This window comes from Aethalodelphis obliquidens, unplaced genomic scaffold (assembly GCF_003676395.1).
Source record: "Aethalodelphis obliquidens isolate GAN/ISIS:26980383/991018 unplaced genomic scaffold, ASM367639v1 scaffold44, whole genome shotgun sequence".
Classification (NCBI taxonomy): domain Eukaryota; kingdom Metazoa; phylum Chordata; class Mammalia; order Artiodactyla; family Delphinidae; genus Aethalodelphis; species Aethalodelphis obliquidens.
Window position 1 is genome coordinate 1,284,332 of NW_020837988.1, and position 17,788 is coordinate 1,302,119.

At 46.1% G+C, this 17,788-nt stretch overlaps 1 protein-coding gene across 24 annotated transcripts in view; it reads left to right on the forward strand.

The window, feature by feature from the left end:
* The window catches only part of CEP112 (centrosomal protein 112), a 422,076-nt gene that overhangs the window by 357,121 nt on the left and 47,167 nt on the right, over positions 1-17,788 (forward strand). Inside the window, exon 24 of one of the 24 annotated variants that reach the window (XM_027080445.1) lies at positions 3,636-4,160. The exons of the other annotated variants lie outside the window; for them this stretch is intronic. Within the exon in view, the coding sequence (XP_026936246.1) occupies positions 3,636-3,710 (75 nt within the window). The 3' untranslated portion in view covers positions 3,711-4,160. Of the gene's footprint in view, positions 1-3,635; positions 4,161-17,788 lie in introns of those variants that run through there. 24 annotated transcript variants of the gene reach the window in all.

A 17,788-nucleotide genomic window follows, 5' to 3' on the forward strand; every position in this document is an offset into this window, starting at 1 on the left:
CACACCCCCGCCCAGTCCCTCCTCTTTCCTGTTTTCTGTACATCTCTCTGGGGCAAATCATTCATAGCATCTCTCTGAATTTTTCATGCAGCAACACTTGACAAAATTTTAGGGCTGAAAAAACAATCATACTTACAGTTTTACCCCAAGATAAGAACATTTTCTGGTCTGTCCTCTTTCAGTCATCAACCCCTAGACCATCTAGAAGTTCTGAAAAGCTGGATTTCCTTTCCCTTCTCCTTAGGATATTTACCCCACTTTTTGTTTCAGCATGTTCAGGCTGGATTGTTTCGTGACATTTGTTAATGTTTTATCAATAAACATAAAGAAATATGTGCCCCCCCAAAAGTTCAGCTAACTCCTCCCAAGAATGAAATCAATAGAATTTAATACAAATACATGTTTAACTGCTAATGAAATAGACATTAAAATTAAGGGGTCCGTGAAAAGAGGCTGTCTTCCTAATGGGATGAGTTGAAGGAGGCGCTTTGCGAAAACGTAATCATTGATTATATTCTAGAGAAAATTAGTAAATATTTGATCGAAATTAAAATGGTAAATGCAACTTCCAGTTAAGAAAGAGCAAAATATCGCCTTAACATTCCAGGACATTCACTTAGTCAAGTATTGAGAGTTGAGATAGATACATTTTACATTAATAGAGAAAAGTTGTCAGAAAAAAATACCTGCAGGCAAAAAAGTTGTATCGTTCCCTTTAGTTTTTAGAGTGAGATTGCTTCAGATGCTTCTGAGGTCTGCCTGCCAAGTGCCCATCAATGGGCAAGACAGAGCAATCAGCTTCTCTCCTTGTATTTCCCGTATTTCTTCCTGGCCGAGAAGCCAGGGGCCCTTGGAAACATTTTCACCTTCAGCCACCCATGCCTCATCGGGCACAAATTCTCTAGCTACTAGTTTTCCAAGAAATGGTGTGTAGGAAAATTAAAACTTGAAAGCCGAGAGAGTCTGGAAAAAGAGATTTGACCCAAAAAGAAGTTTTCAAAGCAGTGCTTTGTGTTTATCATATGGCATCTATAAAGTACAGCTCCTCCGCTGGGGGATACTGCATGAGAATATGTACTTCCAAATGGCTGCCTTTAGGTTAAGCCCTGGAGCCAGGAGGAAGAGCCAGGATTCAAAGGCCAGAGACGAAAAAGCGCTAATCAAAAGAATGGATAAAAATTATGTACAGTGACCATAGTATGGCATTTCTGAAAATCATCAGATTAGTTTCAAAACCTTATTTTTGTTCTATTCCTAGTGTCTTTTTGGAGTTTTTCTCTGTCTTCTGGGACTAACCTGCCTTCCTATCTGTGAGATCATTACAGTTTAGAGAGAGAGAGTGAGCTGTGTGCTGCCCATCTGGCCACTTGCCTGAGGTACACGACGTCCTTTCAAAGGCTATTTCTGGGGAAGGTTTAAAATTCATAGTAAAGACTTTTAAGTGTGGTGTAGTCAGAAGTCCTACAATAATACATATTTACTTAGCTGAGCAAATTATATTTCCCAACAGGAGCCCAGTCATAAAGGTTAGCATTTTTCTAGGGATTAAATAAAATGGAACATGTAAATGTAAACGTCATTGCAAATGAGAATGTCTTCAGGCTTGAATTATTTGCACCATGGTTTAGAGACTGGCTTCTGTCGGTCTAAATGCCATTTTTAACTGAAAAGTTATGGCAATATTGATCATTTCTAGAATCCAGACCTGGGATTGCAGCATGACTCCCAGTGTGCCGTTTGCCGTAACTCTCTTGCCCCGTCCGGTTCCCAGCAAGGCCCTCAGAATCACATCATCCCCTGAAATGCCCGTCTGTGGCCTCGTATTCTCGAATTGTTTTTCTCATCATAGTGTCATGATCCCGACTCTTCACTCCCACCCTTAGCCCCCAAATGTTGAATCGATTACACACACCACCAAGGCTATTGTAGGAAGATGTCTCCCTTGCATCCCAAACGGAAACGTGTTTCCCAACAGAAACATTGTAATAAATGGTGGATACTGGGTCTCACAATGGTGCAGTATAATATTTCGTACACATACGGGTTCAATAAGCTTTTTCAGGTTCAGCTCTTCCCCCAGATACGAACTTTGACGTGACCCTGAGTACCCTCCTCCCACCTGCCACCTGGCCCACTTTCCCCTCTTGGCCTCATACCCGCTGGAGAGCAGGGCTGTGCTGTTCTCTTCTTTCTCCCCGGGCGTTACTTTCTGGTTCTTTGCTTGATTCCCAGCGTCCAGTTCAGTATATGGCAAATAGTGAGCACGCGTTTGATGTACGTTGAAGGGAGAAATGAAGTTGGCATTACATCTACCAGCTCATAAAAGCACACTCTTAAAAACGATCGACTTCCGCCCACTTGTTTTCCGTGTTAGCCGTGGGAGTGGGGATGGCGCTGGGCCTTGTGACCGAGGTCACGTTGCTGGCGATGGGGTGGAGGCTGTTGGTCATGAAGCCGTGGCTCCACACTCCTCTTAACGTGTCCTCTACGGTCGCACTCACTGGCTCTTCTTTTCTCTTCGGGAGCCCTGAATATAAATCCTGCACCAATGCTCTACGATTTTTTTCTCTATTTTTTTCCCTCAGTAAACTCACCGCGGATCGCTCTGCAGAAGAATCACAGCTTTGACCCTAGTTTCCCCGGAGTTGACACCCCAGTGGGGATGAGCTCTCAGAATCCAGAGCTCAGGGTGTTTTCTCCCCACTCGCACCGCGCGTGGCCCCGGTTATACTTGGCTCCTCGGCTGCCTTGTCCCTTCCTTGACTCCTGCGCAGTCTGCTGTTTCTGCGCCGCGCATTCACCCTTTGCTTTCTACCCGGTTTACGCCTGTTGCCTCTCTCTCCCGACTCTTCCTGAGTCTCCCTGCTCCGTGCCGTCCAGCTCTTCTTCCGTGTGTCCCTACAGCAGATAAATCAGCCCCATGTCTAAACAGACCGAATCATGTCCCTCCCCTACTCAGAAGCTTCCAGAGGGGACGATTTTTATTGCCTAAATATACCCACTGTTTCCATGTATATAGATCTTTAATGATGTTGTCTCTTTCACCAGGTCAGAATATGGGATTGCTTAATTTAACAAAACAGAGGCGAAGTTAAGGTTTTCGGAGGAGAGGGAAGAGAGGAGCTCAGAGCATATGCCTAAGGACACAGATGGCCGATATAGTGTAGGGTTCGGGGAGGGAGACGGCCAGGGCTGCGCACTCACACTCTGAGCCCAGAGGGGAAGGGAGAAGAGTCAACCGACAGAAGCATATTCCGTTAGGTAGCGTTCATCTTCACATCGGGGGCCAGTAATTGCCAAGTCAGTCGTGAGAATTTGGACGCTACATAGACCTTCCCCCCAAACACGAATATTGTAAAATATATGGTTTGTTGGCTCTTGTACACTTTGATTAGCTGGGTTATCACAACCCAAAGAAAATTAGATGTGACAAACAGAGTTACCTAAAGAGGTCACATATCTACACTGTGGGGAGGGAAATGAAAATATATATTTTTATATTTATATATATGTACATACGTATGCATGTGAACGTGTGGGACACAGAGAGACGTGGGCGGGGGCTGGGAGGGGGTGTTAGAGCTGAGTTGGAACTGTATGGTCCCTGCTCTAATTTTCACTTTTGAAAACTGCAGTTCAAAGGGACATATTGTCTTGGGAAAAATCACATCCTTTCTGGAGAGGAGAAGATAGAAGATGATTTTACGTAACTTAGGTGAAGATTACGTTCAAGGTTTGAAGAACTGATATTCAGACTCCTTTACACGTGTGGCTGGGAAGCTCGTGTGCGCACGTGAAGAGTGGCCAGAATTAGAGAGAAGAGGCAGTTTGCGTGTCATGCCCTTCAGCTCCTTGGAGGGGAACCTACGGCAGAAGGAGAGTAACCTGGCTTGGCCTGCAGGAAATCATAGCTCTCAGAGGGTTCGAGGGACGGAAATGGGCTGTATTCATGGAATATTTGCATTCTGCCATCACCTGGACCTGCTTTGTTAGGAACCAACGTGCAGCACGACAATTTGGCGTGGCTCTTAAAATAACTTCCAAATTGTTCTTTACACAGTATAGGTTTTCCTTAAATGGCTATATTTAGGTTTTCTTATGTTTTTGTTTCTAAAGTTAATATAATTTGTATCCTTTGCAGATTTGGCCTTGAGGTTCCCCAAAATAAAAACAGCAATTTCAGAAGGCTATGTAATAATTTCAATTATATCAGCAGGTTCTAATTGTCTGCATACCTGGTAACACCCTAGACCACTACTATCTGCTAGAAAAGCCATCCTCTACTCCCACCTTACATTATGCGTTTCCGTAAGCGACCAGAATACTCGGGAGCCATATGTCATCTACCTACCTTACTATAAAGTTCAGAAACCAGAAAAAACACAGGAAAAGTGAGAATGATTGACGTATGGAGATTGCAGGGGGGTTTGTGTTGTCAGTGTACTAGGCTGCGAATGCTTCGAACGTGTTTCCCATGTGTTTGTTTTTTTTATTTTTTTTTAAGATTTTTATTTTTACTTTTTTTGGCTGCATTGGGTCTTTGTTGCTATACGCGGGCTTTCTCTAGTTGTGGTGAGCAGGGGCTATTCTTCGTTGCAGCGTGCGGGCTTCTCATTGCGGTGGCTTCTCTTGTTGCGGAGCACGGGCTGTAGGTGCAAGGGCTTCAGTAGTTGCAGCACACAAGCTCAGTAGTTGTGGCTCGCGGGCTCTAGAGCTCAGGCTCAGTAGTTGTGGCGCACGGGCTGAGTTGCTCCACGGCATGTGGGATCTTCCTGGACCAGGGCTCAAACCCGTGTCCCCTGCATTGGTAGGCAGATTCTTATCCACTGCACCACCAGGAAAGTCCCTTCCCATGTGTTTTGTGCCTTGAGTCTGCCTTTCCTAGTTTTTGTGCCCAGTTTTCACCTCGTTCCTGAGCCAGCATTAGCCGGTTCAGCCTGGCACAGGTGATTTTTGGCATAAACGAAGTTTCATTCCAGTTCCATGGTGCACAGCCCTGAGTCCCATCTAGTCCTTGCTTCTGAGTGTCACCCGTGCACCCGCCTACACAGAGGACAGACTCACTCACATCTTCTCATCAAAAGTGGAAAGTAGAGCAGGGCCCACACAGCTCTAACCCAGCTTACTTTCTAGTACTATTTTGGTCACTATTTACATTTGCTGGGGAGAAAGCAGAAGGCTTTTTTTGTTGCTCAAAACCCTTCTGAAGCCCCATGGCACAGCAGAAATTATATGTTGGTCTGGGCTTTGCTGGTCAGATGGACGAGGGCGGTCACTACACATGGAGGATGGGGCTGCGTGTAACCCTGCCCGGCTTCGTGTCAGTGCCGCAAGCATTTTAATACGCCATTTTCCAAAGTCTTCGGAACTATTCCTGCGTGGCGTATAAGCAATGTTAGACATCGTTTTCTCCAGACTACTCGCCACCTGACATATAAATACAGAATAGTCTCCTCGGAGACCCAGAAGAAGTGGGTAAAGAGGTGTTTATTTTTTGTCCTATTATTCATCTTCTGTGTGTCTTATCCGTGAGTTATAGGAAAAGTCATCAGAATTACCCCGTGAGGGCAAGACCCATCCATCCCTCAGCCCAATTTCCCTCACTTGCAGCATCTCGGCAATTGTTCTGTTGAGGACAGCGGGCTTTTGATACAAATCCGTTGCATGAGCACAGGGTGAAAGTGAGACTTCTGTTCCACGTGCCGCTCTCTGCAGAATGGGGGGCTGGGGAGGGAAGATGACCCCCGCATCCAGCTGGCTGAGAGCAGCACACAAGGGGGCAAGGGGAAGGCAAACGTGGAGGGGTGTTCCCAGAGGAGCGTAACCTGGAAGAGCTAGCGTGGGGAGGCCAGGAGACACCCCACATCCACGCCCGTCTCAGCCATCATCAGGGGTGCTGGGGTGCGGGGGGCCCCCCAGGACCACCCCGCTGACTCAGGTCCCTGTTCAAAGATAAACAGGAAGTCGAAGTGCCTTGATAACAAGTCATGGGCTGATGTTCTGGAGTCCCTTGAATGTGTCTTGCCTTGGATGAGACTGAATTAGGAACAAATTGAATGTGTTGAGAATGATCCCAGAGGATGAAGACCACGTGTGCAACTTAAAGTGGCCGTAGGACTGGAGGGACCTGGAAACTCAAGGCCCCTTTCTGAGTTTTCACCGAGGGGTGGAAGAGCTGCGTGCATGAAGCAAGATTAAAAGAACAGTGGGAGACAGAGGGACAGAGGCTTTACGACTACACTCTGAGCGCGCTGCTCTCGGGCGCGTGGGGAGAAGACGGGAGAAAGACGCTGGGCTCAGAGAGGTGTATGTGGGTGCGGGGAGTATGGAAATTTTATTTTCCTCTTTATGCTTTTCTGTTTTTCTTCACCTGGCATGTGTTATTTTACAGTCAGAAGTAAAACATAAAAACAAGTAAAACATCAATTTTTAAAATAGATGTTAGGCGCTGGGACAGAGATTGACCTACCAGCGGGAGATTGAGAGGCCTTAGCTGTTCTGAAGTTGGGCCAACAAGCCATGCTAGCAGTGGATCAATGAGGAAGTAGAATTTTAAAAAATTTATTGAAAAAGTCAGATTTCCTAGGCCACATCTTGCAATGCACTAAAATGAGTTTTACCAATTTTGACGAGAAACAACGCTTATCTTAAGCTGTAGGTAGGTGTTTGGTTTGTGACAATTCATTTCAAAAAAACCTGTGCTAGCCTTATGGTTTCAGTTACAGGCATAATTCATCAGTAAAAGCAACCCTTTGATGAAGTTAAGGTTGAACAAATATATTTTGGCTTCATTCTACCAAGAAACAGCTTTGGTTTTTGCTTAAAAATATTTTTTTGACGATTTGCATCCCTGCATTAAGTGCTGGGTCTTTTGATTCAAGCTGGTTCTTCTATAGTTCATGAAGTCTCGCACATTATTGTCTTTTACTCAAGTTAGTTTGAAAGGTGTTAAAACGTTATTAAGGGCTTTTCTTTGTATTTATCACGTGCTACTCCTGGTGATTAGAGGGATAACACTCACACTCCTGGAAACAGTTACTGTTAATTCAGTAACTCACAAAAAGTTTTAATCCTTCATGTTCTCTTTTTTAAATTTTTTTTTTTATTGAAGTATAGTTGATTTACAATGCTGTGTTAGTTTCAGGTGTATAGCTAAGTGATTCACTTATACATATATACATGTATATATTCTTCTGCAGATTCTTTTCCCTTATAGGCTATTACAAGATAATGAATATAGTTTCCTGTGCTATACCATGGGTCCTTATTGTTTATCTATTTCAAATTTAGTAGTGTGTATCTGCTAATCACAAACTCCTAGCTTATCCCTACCCCCCCACACACTTTCCCCTTTCGTAACCATAAGTCTGTTTTCTGTGTCTGGATGGGTCTATTTATGTTTTGTATATAAGTTCATATGTATCATTTTTTTTAGATTCCACATATAAGTGATATCATATGGTATTTGTCTTTCTCTGTCTGACTTCACTTAGTATGATATTCTCTAGGTCCATCCATGTTGCTGCAAATGGCATTATTTCCTTCCTTTTTATGCTGAGTAGTATTCCATTCTTTATCCATTCATCTATCCATGGGCACATAGATTGCTTCCATATCTTGGCTACTGTAAATAATGTTTCAGTGAACACTGGAGTGCATATCTTTTTGAGTTACTATTTCGTTTCATTCAGATACACACCCAGAAGTGGAATTACTGAATTGTATGGTAGTTCTAGTTTTAATTTTTTGAGGAATCTTTATACTTTTTTCCAGAATGGCTGCACCAATTTATATTCCCATCAACAGCACATGGGGGGGTCCCTTTTCACTACATCCTCGCCAACATTTGTTATTTTTTGTCTTTTTGATAATCGCCATTCTGACAGGTGTGAGGTGACATCTCATTGTGGTTTTGATTTGCATTTCCGTATTGATCAGTGATGTTGAGCATCTTTTCATGTGTGTTGGCCACCTGTATGTCTTCTTTGGAGGAATGGCTGTTCAGGTCTTCTGTCCATTCTTTAATCGGGTTGTTTGAGTTTTTTAATGTCAAATTGTATAAGTTCTTTATATCTTTTGGACATTAACCTCTTATTGGTTATATGATTTGCAAATGTCTTCTCCCATTCATTCTATTGATGGTTGCCTTTTCATTTTATTGATGGTTTCCTTTCTTGTGCCAAAGCTTTTTAGTTTGAGGTAGTCCCATTTGTTTATTTTTGGAGACAGGTCCAAAAAAATATTGCTAAGACCAATACCAAAGAGCTTACTGCCTATGTTTTCTTCTAGGAGGTTTACGGTTTCAGGTCTTACATTCGAGAATGTCTTTAATCTATTTTGAGTTTATTTTTGTGTGTGGTGGGAGGCAGTGGTCTGGTTTCATTCTTGTGCATATCGCTGTCCAGTTTTCCCAGCACCATTTGTTGAAGAGACTATTTTTCCTGCGTCGTATATTCTTGCCTCCTTATCATAGATTAATTGACCATATATGGGTGGGTTTATTTCCTCTTATTTACCTTGGCAAATGCTGTTTCTTTAGCAGACAGTTTTCCCCCTTCCCCACCTCTGCCTGTCAGAGTTGTTGCTGTTATTCAAGGTTTTTCCCAAATGCCACTTCCTACCGGAAGACTTTCCTAATCACCTTGTGCTTTTCCCCCAGGTCATTTAATTGTATATGGGTTTTTTTTTTTAAGTTTTATTATAAAAGTTTGCAAACATACCCAAAAGTAGAGAGTTTAGTAGTATGAACTCCAATGTATCCATCATGCAGCTTCAACAATTATCAAGATTGGGCCATATTTGTTTTACACTTTCTCCTTCTTTTCTTGGCGAAAATATTTTAAAGCAAATTCCAGACATCCCGTCATTTTATCCTACATATTTCAGAATGCCTCTCGGAAAATGTGGACACTCTGTCACTCAGCCATGGTGCCAGTGTCACGCCTAAGAAAATTCACGATTATCTTTTAGTATCATCTAATACCTGCTTCATGATTAGATATCCCCAATTCTCCTCAAAAGTGCCATTTTAAGTTGATTCGTCTGAATCAAGATCCAGACAGAACCCGCGCGTTATGTTTGGTCGTTACGTATCCTGTGTCTTTTTCAGTCTAAAGCGCACCCTCCCGGCTTTCTGTTCCATGCCGGTGACTTCCTGCAGAAGCCCGGTCAGCTGGCCTGTAGAAAGTCCCACCTTCTGCATTCATCCGTCGTGGAACTTCTTCCTGTGTCCTTCCCTTCTCCTTTTGTTCTCTCAATTGGACACTTAAGACACTTACAGAACTCGCCTGCTTTTTGTCCTTATCACATACCTTCCAAGATAGTGCGAGCGCCTTAAAAGGTGAGACCATGGCTTATTCCACATTTTGCTTCCTGCACGATGTCTAACACATTGTATGTATTTTAAAATATATCATTCAGTTGAATTATCTAGAAAGAGTTTTGCTTCCTCTTGCACAAATGTGAGCTGGAGGTGTAGTCAATGCCAAGGTATTTATATTAGGAATTAAGCTGCCAGAGAAATCTCAATAATGTAAGTCGCTGTTTCCTAATTTGCACTGAAAGAATTAGAGCCTAAAGTCAAGGCGCACATTTTTATATCCGAAGATGCTAAACACTTAAGTGACATCTCTAAGCCCCTTACACTGTCTCCAGATCCATATAAAAGTGACCTCAGAAATCAGCTGTGTTGTGCATTCAGCATGAAACTAGGTCACTGATCATTTTTCTGATCAGAGAATTGAATTTTGCTTAGTAGTTCGGAAATCAAACTGAAAGAATGACTGTAAAAACGCCATCACGTGTATGCTTTGTTGCCGATAACTGACTGCAGTCCAAGCCTCGGTAACCAAAAGGAAGTGGAAGACACTTCAGAAGGCTGCACGATAAACGTTTCTGACAGTGTGTCAGCTGAACATTAAGCAGGGTCTTTGCAAACCCTCTCGTTCTAAGTGGTTTAAACGGAAGGTTTTAAACTTCCTCCTTCATAAGTATTGGCCCCACATAGTGCAGTATCCTAAGGGTGAAAAAGAAAAAGAGAAGAAAAAACACTTTACCTGGCATACATATAATTTCCATCCCCTCTCTGAATGGGAGTGCCAGAAAGGCTCACCTAAGAATCTCTACGTTCACGTCTTAGGAATCTTCTCCATCATGTGTAGGAATGTGCCAGTGTGATATTGGAATGGGCTCCTTCCTAACCTGACAGGACTGTGTACACACAGTTACAGGAAAACCAGCGAGTACATATAATAGCAGTGATACTCTCCTAATGCGGTTTTCCAGATTGGCTCATAATGAGAATACTCTTGGTCCTTACATGGGTGAAATGAGGTGTAGAACTGGGTAGTACGAGAGGAGTGGAGGCGGGGTAGAGTTTCAGAGAGAAAATATGTAAAACAAGGGAATTTTCTTGCCATGTATATTAGTTTCCTAGGGCTGCCATAACAAAGTAACACACACTGGGGGGCTTCAGACAGAAAGCTGTTGTCTGACAGTTCTGGAGGCTAGAAGTCTGAGCTCAAGCAGGGCCGGGCTCCCTCTGAAGGCTCCTGCCTTGCCTCTGTTCCCTTCCCGGGTCCTCCGCGATCTTTGGGGCTCCTTAGCTTGTAGGTGGCTCACTCTCCAGTCCCTACGTCCATTGTCATGTGGCCCAGCTCTTCCTGGGTGTTTCTCCTCTTCTCATAAGAACACCTGTCAGATTGCATGCAGGGCCCACCTGCTCCAGTATGACTTCATCTTAACTAATTACATCTGCAGCAGCCTGTGTCCAAACAAGGTCACATTTTGAGGTTCTGTGGGTTAGGACTTAAACATATCTTTTGGCAGGGATGTAATTCAACCCATAATTTCTTTTTTGACGTCATACTGTAAGAGGCAAACCATTGGCATCATTGTTACGGTTGAATGTGTGACTTAGGAACTTTTTCTTCCTGTTTTCCTACATTTTAATGGATCACGTTAAAGTCTAAACATAGTACAACCGAACCGAGTCATTCCAGGTCACTGGAGGCTTCTGAAGGGAGGTAGCAGGGCGTACAGGGAGAAGAAGAGCGTTGCAGGCGAGGCGGAGAGAAGCGCCAAGGCCCCGGGCGGTGCGGGGCTGGGCCCCCGGTGGGTGGCGGGCGCAGTGACCGCGCGTGGGGTGACGCCCCGCGGACTGTGCGCGTTAAACCGGGGCGCGGGGAGGCGGCTGCGCCGCCGACCAGAGGGCAGCCGGGCAAGCTGCTGGGGTGCCCTGAGCTGCGTCTTGAGCTCGGTGGGTTTGGCGTGACGCTGCTGACAGCCGTGCGCGTGGGTGAGAAGCAGGTGGAGGGAGGACTCGTGAGGTGATGGGAGCGCGGCTGAGCTTGGGGATCGGCGGCAGGAAGGCCCCAGTGGACCCGCGGTTACCGGGCAGGTGTCCGCGCACGGTCGCTCCGCCCCCGAGCTGTGTCTTCCTCGGCCCCGTGTTCTCACGTTCAAGGCCCTGCCGTCATGTTGCTTCTGAACGGGTGTCGCCGAGGAACTTATTCTTCTCTCTTCTTGTCCATATGGTTTTTTCTACCGTGTTCCCCGCCTTGGTGGGTGGCGGCGGCTCGCCACCGATGTTGGGGTCCTGCTGTAACCCTCCTCTCTCGTACCCGCGCCGGCGCGCTCTTCCCAAGCCCCGAGGTTCTGGCTCTGGCTCTTCTCCCATCCCCGCGTGCCCCCCCCCCCCCGCCCCAGGCCCAGCCCTTCTCCCCATCTCGTATCCAAGCCAGCCCCTCACCCCTCGTGGTATCGAGGTGGCCTCGTGATGGTCCCCCGGCTCTGACAGGGGCAACTCCTAAGGCAGATGGTCCTGCACAAGACAGTCTGGAAAATTGTGCTTTTTAAATTTCTTTTGATTTTTTTAGGGTTTCCGCAACATCTCTCACTGACCTGAAACTTGCCGTGCTGCCTCATTCTGTATTCCTAACCCTCGGCAAAATCCCTGTGCCCAGCCTTGGCACAGACGGCCGTGAGGCTTCGAGCACAGTTTTCTCCCACGCTGACACGCAGCGCGGAGTACGCTCTTTGCCCGGCTGGTCCCGTGGACGCGCACGTGTGTCTGGCCGAGGGTCTGACAGCACTTCCACTTGCCACGCTGTCACCTGGATGTTCTTCCTGATCCGTCCAGCTGGTCACCCTGGGCCCTTTGGTGGTTCCCTTTACTGCAGGATAGAATGCATAGTCCCCGAGGCCCCCGAGGCCCGTCTCGGAAGCCCAGGCTGCCTCTGCAGTTGGTTCCAGGCCCACCGTCCGCATGCCAGGCCCCGTGTGCCACCAGCAGCCTGCCCCCGTGTGGCCACGCCTTGCCCTCTGCAGTGAATCTGTGCGGACGCCTTCCCTGCGCCTCCCGCGGCCACAGCTCACCTCCCCCCTCGTCTTCCTCCCCACGTCCCGCCTTGCTCCATGCTTGCCAAGACCTCTCTTTGGTGCTGTTTACATGATGTAACTATTCCTTTATAAATTTGCCATATACACAGGAGCCAGTGCTTTCGCAGGGTAACGTTTGACACGGGGCCTGGTATACGTTCAGATCATAGACATACTTTTATTAATGTATGAAATGGATTGTCTAAAGAAGACTGGTTAGAAAGGAAAATGGAGCGACGAGAACCTGGTTCGGGAAAGATCCACAATTTAAAGGGAAGAACAGGAGGATGAGCAAAGCGCTGGAGGAGGAGGAGGGTCGCCAGGGCCTCGTGGCCTCGGAGCAGCCCTGGAAGGAGGGGCTCTCGCAGCGCTCAGGGCAGCAGAAAGGTCGAGGCAGGCAGAGATGCGAGAAAGGCCATCGCGTTGGCAAGGAAAGCTTCACTGCGGACCCTGCAGAGAGCAAGTTTAATAAGGTGTGGAGACCAAAGTCAGGCTCCAGGTGAGGAAAATGGTAGCTGATGGGCGAGAATCTGGGTCACGGAGTAAAATGCTTGAGAAACGTGGCCGTCATGGGAAAAAGGAGCATCAGGACTGAAGGGGCCTGAAGAGTGTCTCCCCAGAGCCGACGTCGTTCCCCCGAACAACGTGCGCAAGGGGACCAGTTTCCAGCGGGCAGCGGGGAGAGACGAGACGCCGAGAGAGGCTGGGCAGAAAGGGAGGGGTCAGCAGTGTGGCCGGGCCTTGCAGGGCACGTGGTCCTGTCCAGAACGGCCACTGGGTCCACGATTCACTAAATAATACAAACATTTAACCTAGTTAAAATTTTATTGACGTTATTTTTATTGTCATTCGTGGTGGATTTTGGATTTTCCTTTTATTGTTGTTCTTCCTCACCATGAATCAGCAGGGTTACTCTTAAGCGGATGAGCAATTACTCTCAAGTACATATGGACCCGACTGTTGGCGTTGTATGTGTTACATAATATCGTGTACAGTTTCGGTTGTATGAATTTGATCTTGTCAGTGTTGTTGTGAAGCTGGAGCTGTACTTGAGTGTGACCACCAGGAACCTGGGTGACAACTTGTCGCGACTTTGCCATTTGTCTGTTAGCGCTTCAGTAAATCTCCACTGGAAGGGTGATGCGCTACCACCAGCTGCTGAGATGTGCCGTGCCAGCTTCTGCTGGGCTGTCTGTCCTGTGATCACCGTTTAGTGCTGACGTGTGAGCGTTCCAGGTTTCTGCTGCACTCTTGGGGCATCTGGTCTTCTGCCCTGCCAGTCCTTCCACGGACATACACCCTCAACACGACCTATTTGGTCATCTGATTTTTCTTCTGCCTTCTCCACAGCGTACTCCAAAGTGTCATTTTCATCTTCCAAAGGCACAAATGGAAGTTTAAACAGCACGCATGCACGCTTACAGGTGTACAGGTGTTACTTTCCGTTGTCATACACCCCCATGTTAGACCCAAAGAAGGTATTTTTCGCCACAGTGATTGTGAAAAGTGAAACAGGCATCCTCGTACAACTGCGTTAGGTTGAGTAGTTGAATTGCAGTCATGGTTGCATCTTGAAACCCGTCTGCACAATGAAGGGTTAATGCTGAGCCTTCTTCCCTGTGCAAATGCAAGTGTGTTCTCGTGTATGTATTCGTAAGTGCACTTTTGCCAGTTCACGGTTAAAGGGTCCATCAGAGGCACAGTGTAGCATCACACAGCAGCTCACAGTCCATACGTGCGTGACCTGTGTCGGTGCCGCTTGAAGGTGTTGTCACTGAATAGTGTGCCTGGCACCTAAGTAGCGAACAGTGTCACAAGCCGTGCAAATAAGAATTCTTTCATTGTCTTGAGCACCTGAATCGTCCCCAGGAAATGGTCTTCTGCATCTGGTCCCTTTATACTCATCTGGAATTTCAATTCCATGCGATGACATTGGGTTGACTTGCCTCTTCAGTGAGTTCTTTCTGCCAGCATCGTCAGGACTCCTTCATCACGCATATCACGGAGAGAGTTCTTCCATGGCTTTGAGTTTGATTCTTCTCTGCATGTCATTTTAACCTGTCGGGTTTCCTTATCTCCCCTTCAGCGTCCACCTTGTGCGGATGCTTTCTGGTCCCGTCTGAATGATTGTCATTTATCCAGATCCCAACTAGTCGTCCATCAGGCACTGCAGAGCCCCACCTCTTCGTGGTGTCAGTGCCTTTTACTCCTCTTCCTGTTATAAAAGTGGAAACGGTAACAGAAACCAGCATCGCGTAGCGCTGGCTTTTCTTTTTGTGAGTATACTATTGCTGCCACATTCCCCTGAGAACTTCCAGATAAAGGTGTTATATTGCCAAGCAGCAGAAGAAGGGCTACATTTTTTCTTTTGTAGCCATCTGACCAGTGATGACTGGTTTACTGGTAGGGGAACCTTACTAATGTCTGAGGGATTCCACACCCCATTTGGCTGGGCTGGGTCAGCCGGTAGCTGGGCAGCGGCTGAGGGCACGGCGGCCCACGCTGACTAGCAGGTACGTATGGGGGTCACACCCACTGAAACCCCTCCAGAGAGCAGCAGGTGCTTCTTGTGGCCCACCAGGATGGTCCACCTACAGGACGCTGATTCAAGAGAACATCTCCCGTTAACCCCTGGCAATGGGGCAGCGGTGGGAGGGTTAATCAGATGCCTGGTGTCCCCTCACGGTGGCTGTCACACGCGACTGCCGTGTATCAGGAGAGCACGCCTGTCCTCGCTCCTCCAGAGCCAGTGCTCTGTCACTGCCCGTGTTACATGGAGGCTGGGCCAGGCTCCTCCCTTCAAACTCCACCCTCCACCAGATGCCCGGCGACGTGTCCACACACCATGCACCGCGAGATCCCAGCCCCGACTTGCCATCCTCTGCACGTTTCTCTAGCTTTAGGTCTCCTCTTGGTGCACATACTTAATACGAACCCCGCAATTCTGTAGGAGTTGGACCCCAGCCCGTCTACCTACCCCTGTGCCCGGCCACCGAGGCAGGGGGGTTATCGTTGGCAGCTGCAGCCACAGCACAATTATTGGACCAAGAAAACATGGTAGTATCTTTAATACATTTATTCTATTAACCAAAGTATAAAGAAATGTAACGGGCTGTTTGAATCCAGTGGACGTTTTGATAGGCGCAAACACCAAGGACCTTTGGGCCTGGACCAACGTCTCAATGGCCATTTTGGACAGGACTAAATGTCCGCTAGTTGTGACCAACCCCTTAGAACTTGAAAAGAGAAATGAGGGCACTGATGGATGCCCTCCCTTGAGGAAACAAGAAGGGACACCCCTTGGACAGTTGAGGGAGCAGACTGGGTAAACCTCAGACATTTTTAGCTAGGGACACAGTAAGGAAAGGTAGTTACGTAATTTGAGGGGGGGAGTGAAATCTGGAGACGTTTTAGCAGGAACACCCCAACTGTTTCCAATGAAAAGCAGCTTGTTCTTTATATAAGTGGTTCATGTCACCAGTAACTACTATTACCATAGTCCCAACACTTTACTAAGCATTTCAGAGATTACTTTAAAAATATGGGCAGGAGTGTTACCCTTGTGAAGCTCATAGTCTAAGATGCAGGGGGGAAGTCAGATGAATTCACAATTCATAAATACGTTATCATATAGGGGACATACTGACTTAGTGAGAAATACGACTTCAGGTTCAACAGGGTAGAAATTCACGTCTGTTGGCAGGGGTTGGAATGATGCTGCAGGCTCGGGGGGCTGCACGTGTGAACGATTAGACATGTAAGTAAGTAAAAATTTAAACCAGTGACTTACGGGCGCTCCGCATTCCCTGGGCTCACGCAGAGGAGGGGCGGCCTCTGTTCTGCAGAGACTGACTGCAGTGCAAATGCTTATCACACAGGCTGAATGAGGAAATTCCTCTGAGATCCTGAAACATCGTAGCCGGGCTTCTTGAACTTGATCCTAGATTCCTACCACCCGAGATAAGAATGTGTTCGCAAGTGAAGCTGTCTGGAGGGACGCAGTAGGGCAAATGTGCTTTGAATTTCCTGAGTACAGATGCACTGACCACTCCCAGAGGAGACGTGGGTGATGTCAGGACGGTCTCTGTGTGACTGGGGAACATTAACGAGGTGTGTTAGGACCTTCCAGCTTCCTTAGATCATCCAAGTTTTGGAATAACGTGATTTCTTTTCCTGGAACCTCTGTGAAGACTGGGAAACACTAACTTTTAAAAAAGTGCAGTTTTAAGACTTTTAAAGGAAGGTTTTTAGGAAATTTTAAAGGCCTGAAAGTAGGTGAGAGAGAGAAGAAAAGAGAGGGAAAGCGAAAACTTTCGTATTCTTTGGTGAAAGTGCTACTCTTGTTTTTTATATTGGCTGCAATATTTTTGCCTTTTCTGTTGAATCAGTAGCCTAATAAATACTATAAAATCGCTCATATCAAAGTGCAATTTCTCATTCCTGCGGTTTGTTGCAACAACTAAAAAGTTTTCACCGGAAAGGAATTTTGCCTCATGTGAAGAGTATCATAGGCATTAAAACCCCTTTTCTTCATACCAGTACCACGAGAGGCTGACTTATGAGGGTTAAAAAAAAAAAAAAAGGTACTTGCATGGAGCGTGAAAAAATTAAAAGCCTGAATGGAAGCCTTAAAGGAAAAAAATTATACTATTGTGTTTTGAATATGTTAGTGGCCTCGGCAGTAACTGGTTCTAGTTCAGTAACTTTACCTCTAGAGCACAAACCTGTTCTCGGTTCCACAGAATCACTAAAAAAACGTTTTTACGGTTTGTTATTTATCCTGGGTAGGTCTGAAGAAATCACTTTAAAAGAAATCTTGACCGGCATTTCAGCTGAAGAAGACTTGTTGCTTTTGTTAGTAGGTTTAGCCTACTTAAAAATAAAATAAAATGAAAAAAGGAGTCACAGGGGCCCGTGTAAACAGCCAGCAAGGCCCCCCAGTCAAAACGCCACTCGCTGCTCTTGTGTCACCTCCCCTAACCCCAGATTTGTGTCTCCTCATCTGGGGCACAGGGCTTGGGCTTTTTGCTGGATCCCAATTGTTTAAGATGTGATTTTTTTAAAGAAAAGTAATGAGATTTTATTGTTTTATTTAATTTTCCCTTACTTTTCGGTTAGCAGTAGTAGAAAGAAAAGCATTTGCTGTTTCTGTGTCAATTTACCTGTCAAAGGAAACCTACTGATCAGAAATATTGTCAGCACCATTTGTAACCTTGGGCATTGTTTAAAAGGCAGTTAAGGTTTAAATGAGAGTTCTGCTTCCTTCCCTTTCATAATTTGTGTCTCTTCACTGTAGTCACAGGTCGGGTGTCATTTCGGTTTGATGGATAAACCAATCAGTGGAAGATGGTTTATAAGCAAGATTTTATTATCTGAACAGATATTTTATGACACAAACTTTTAAATCATA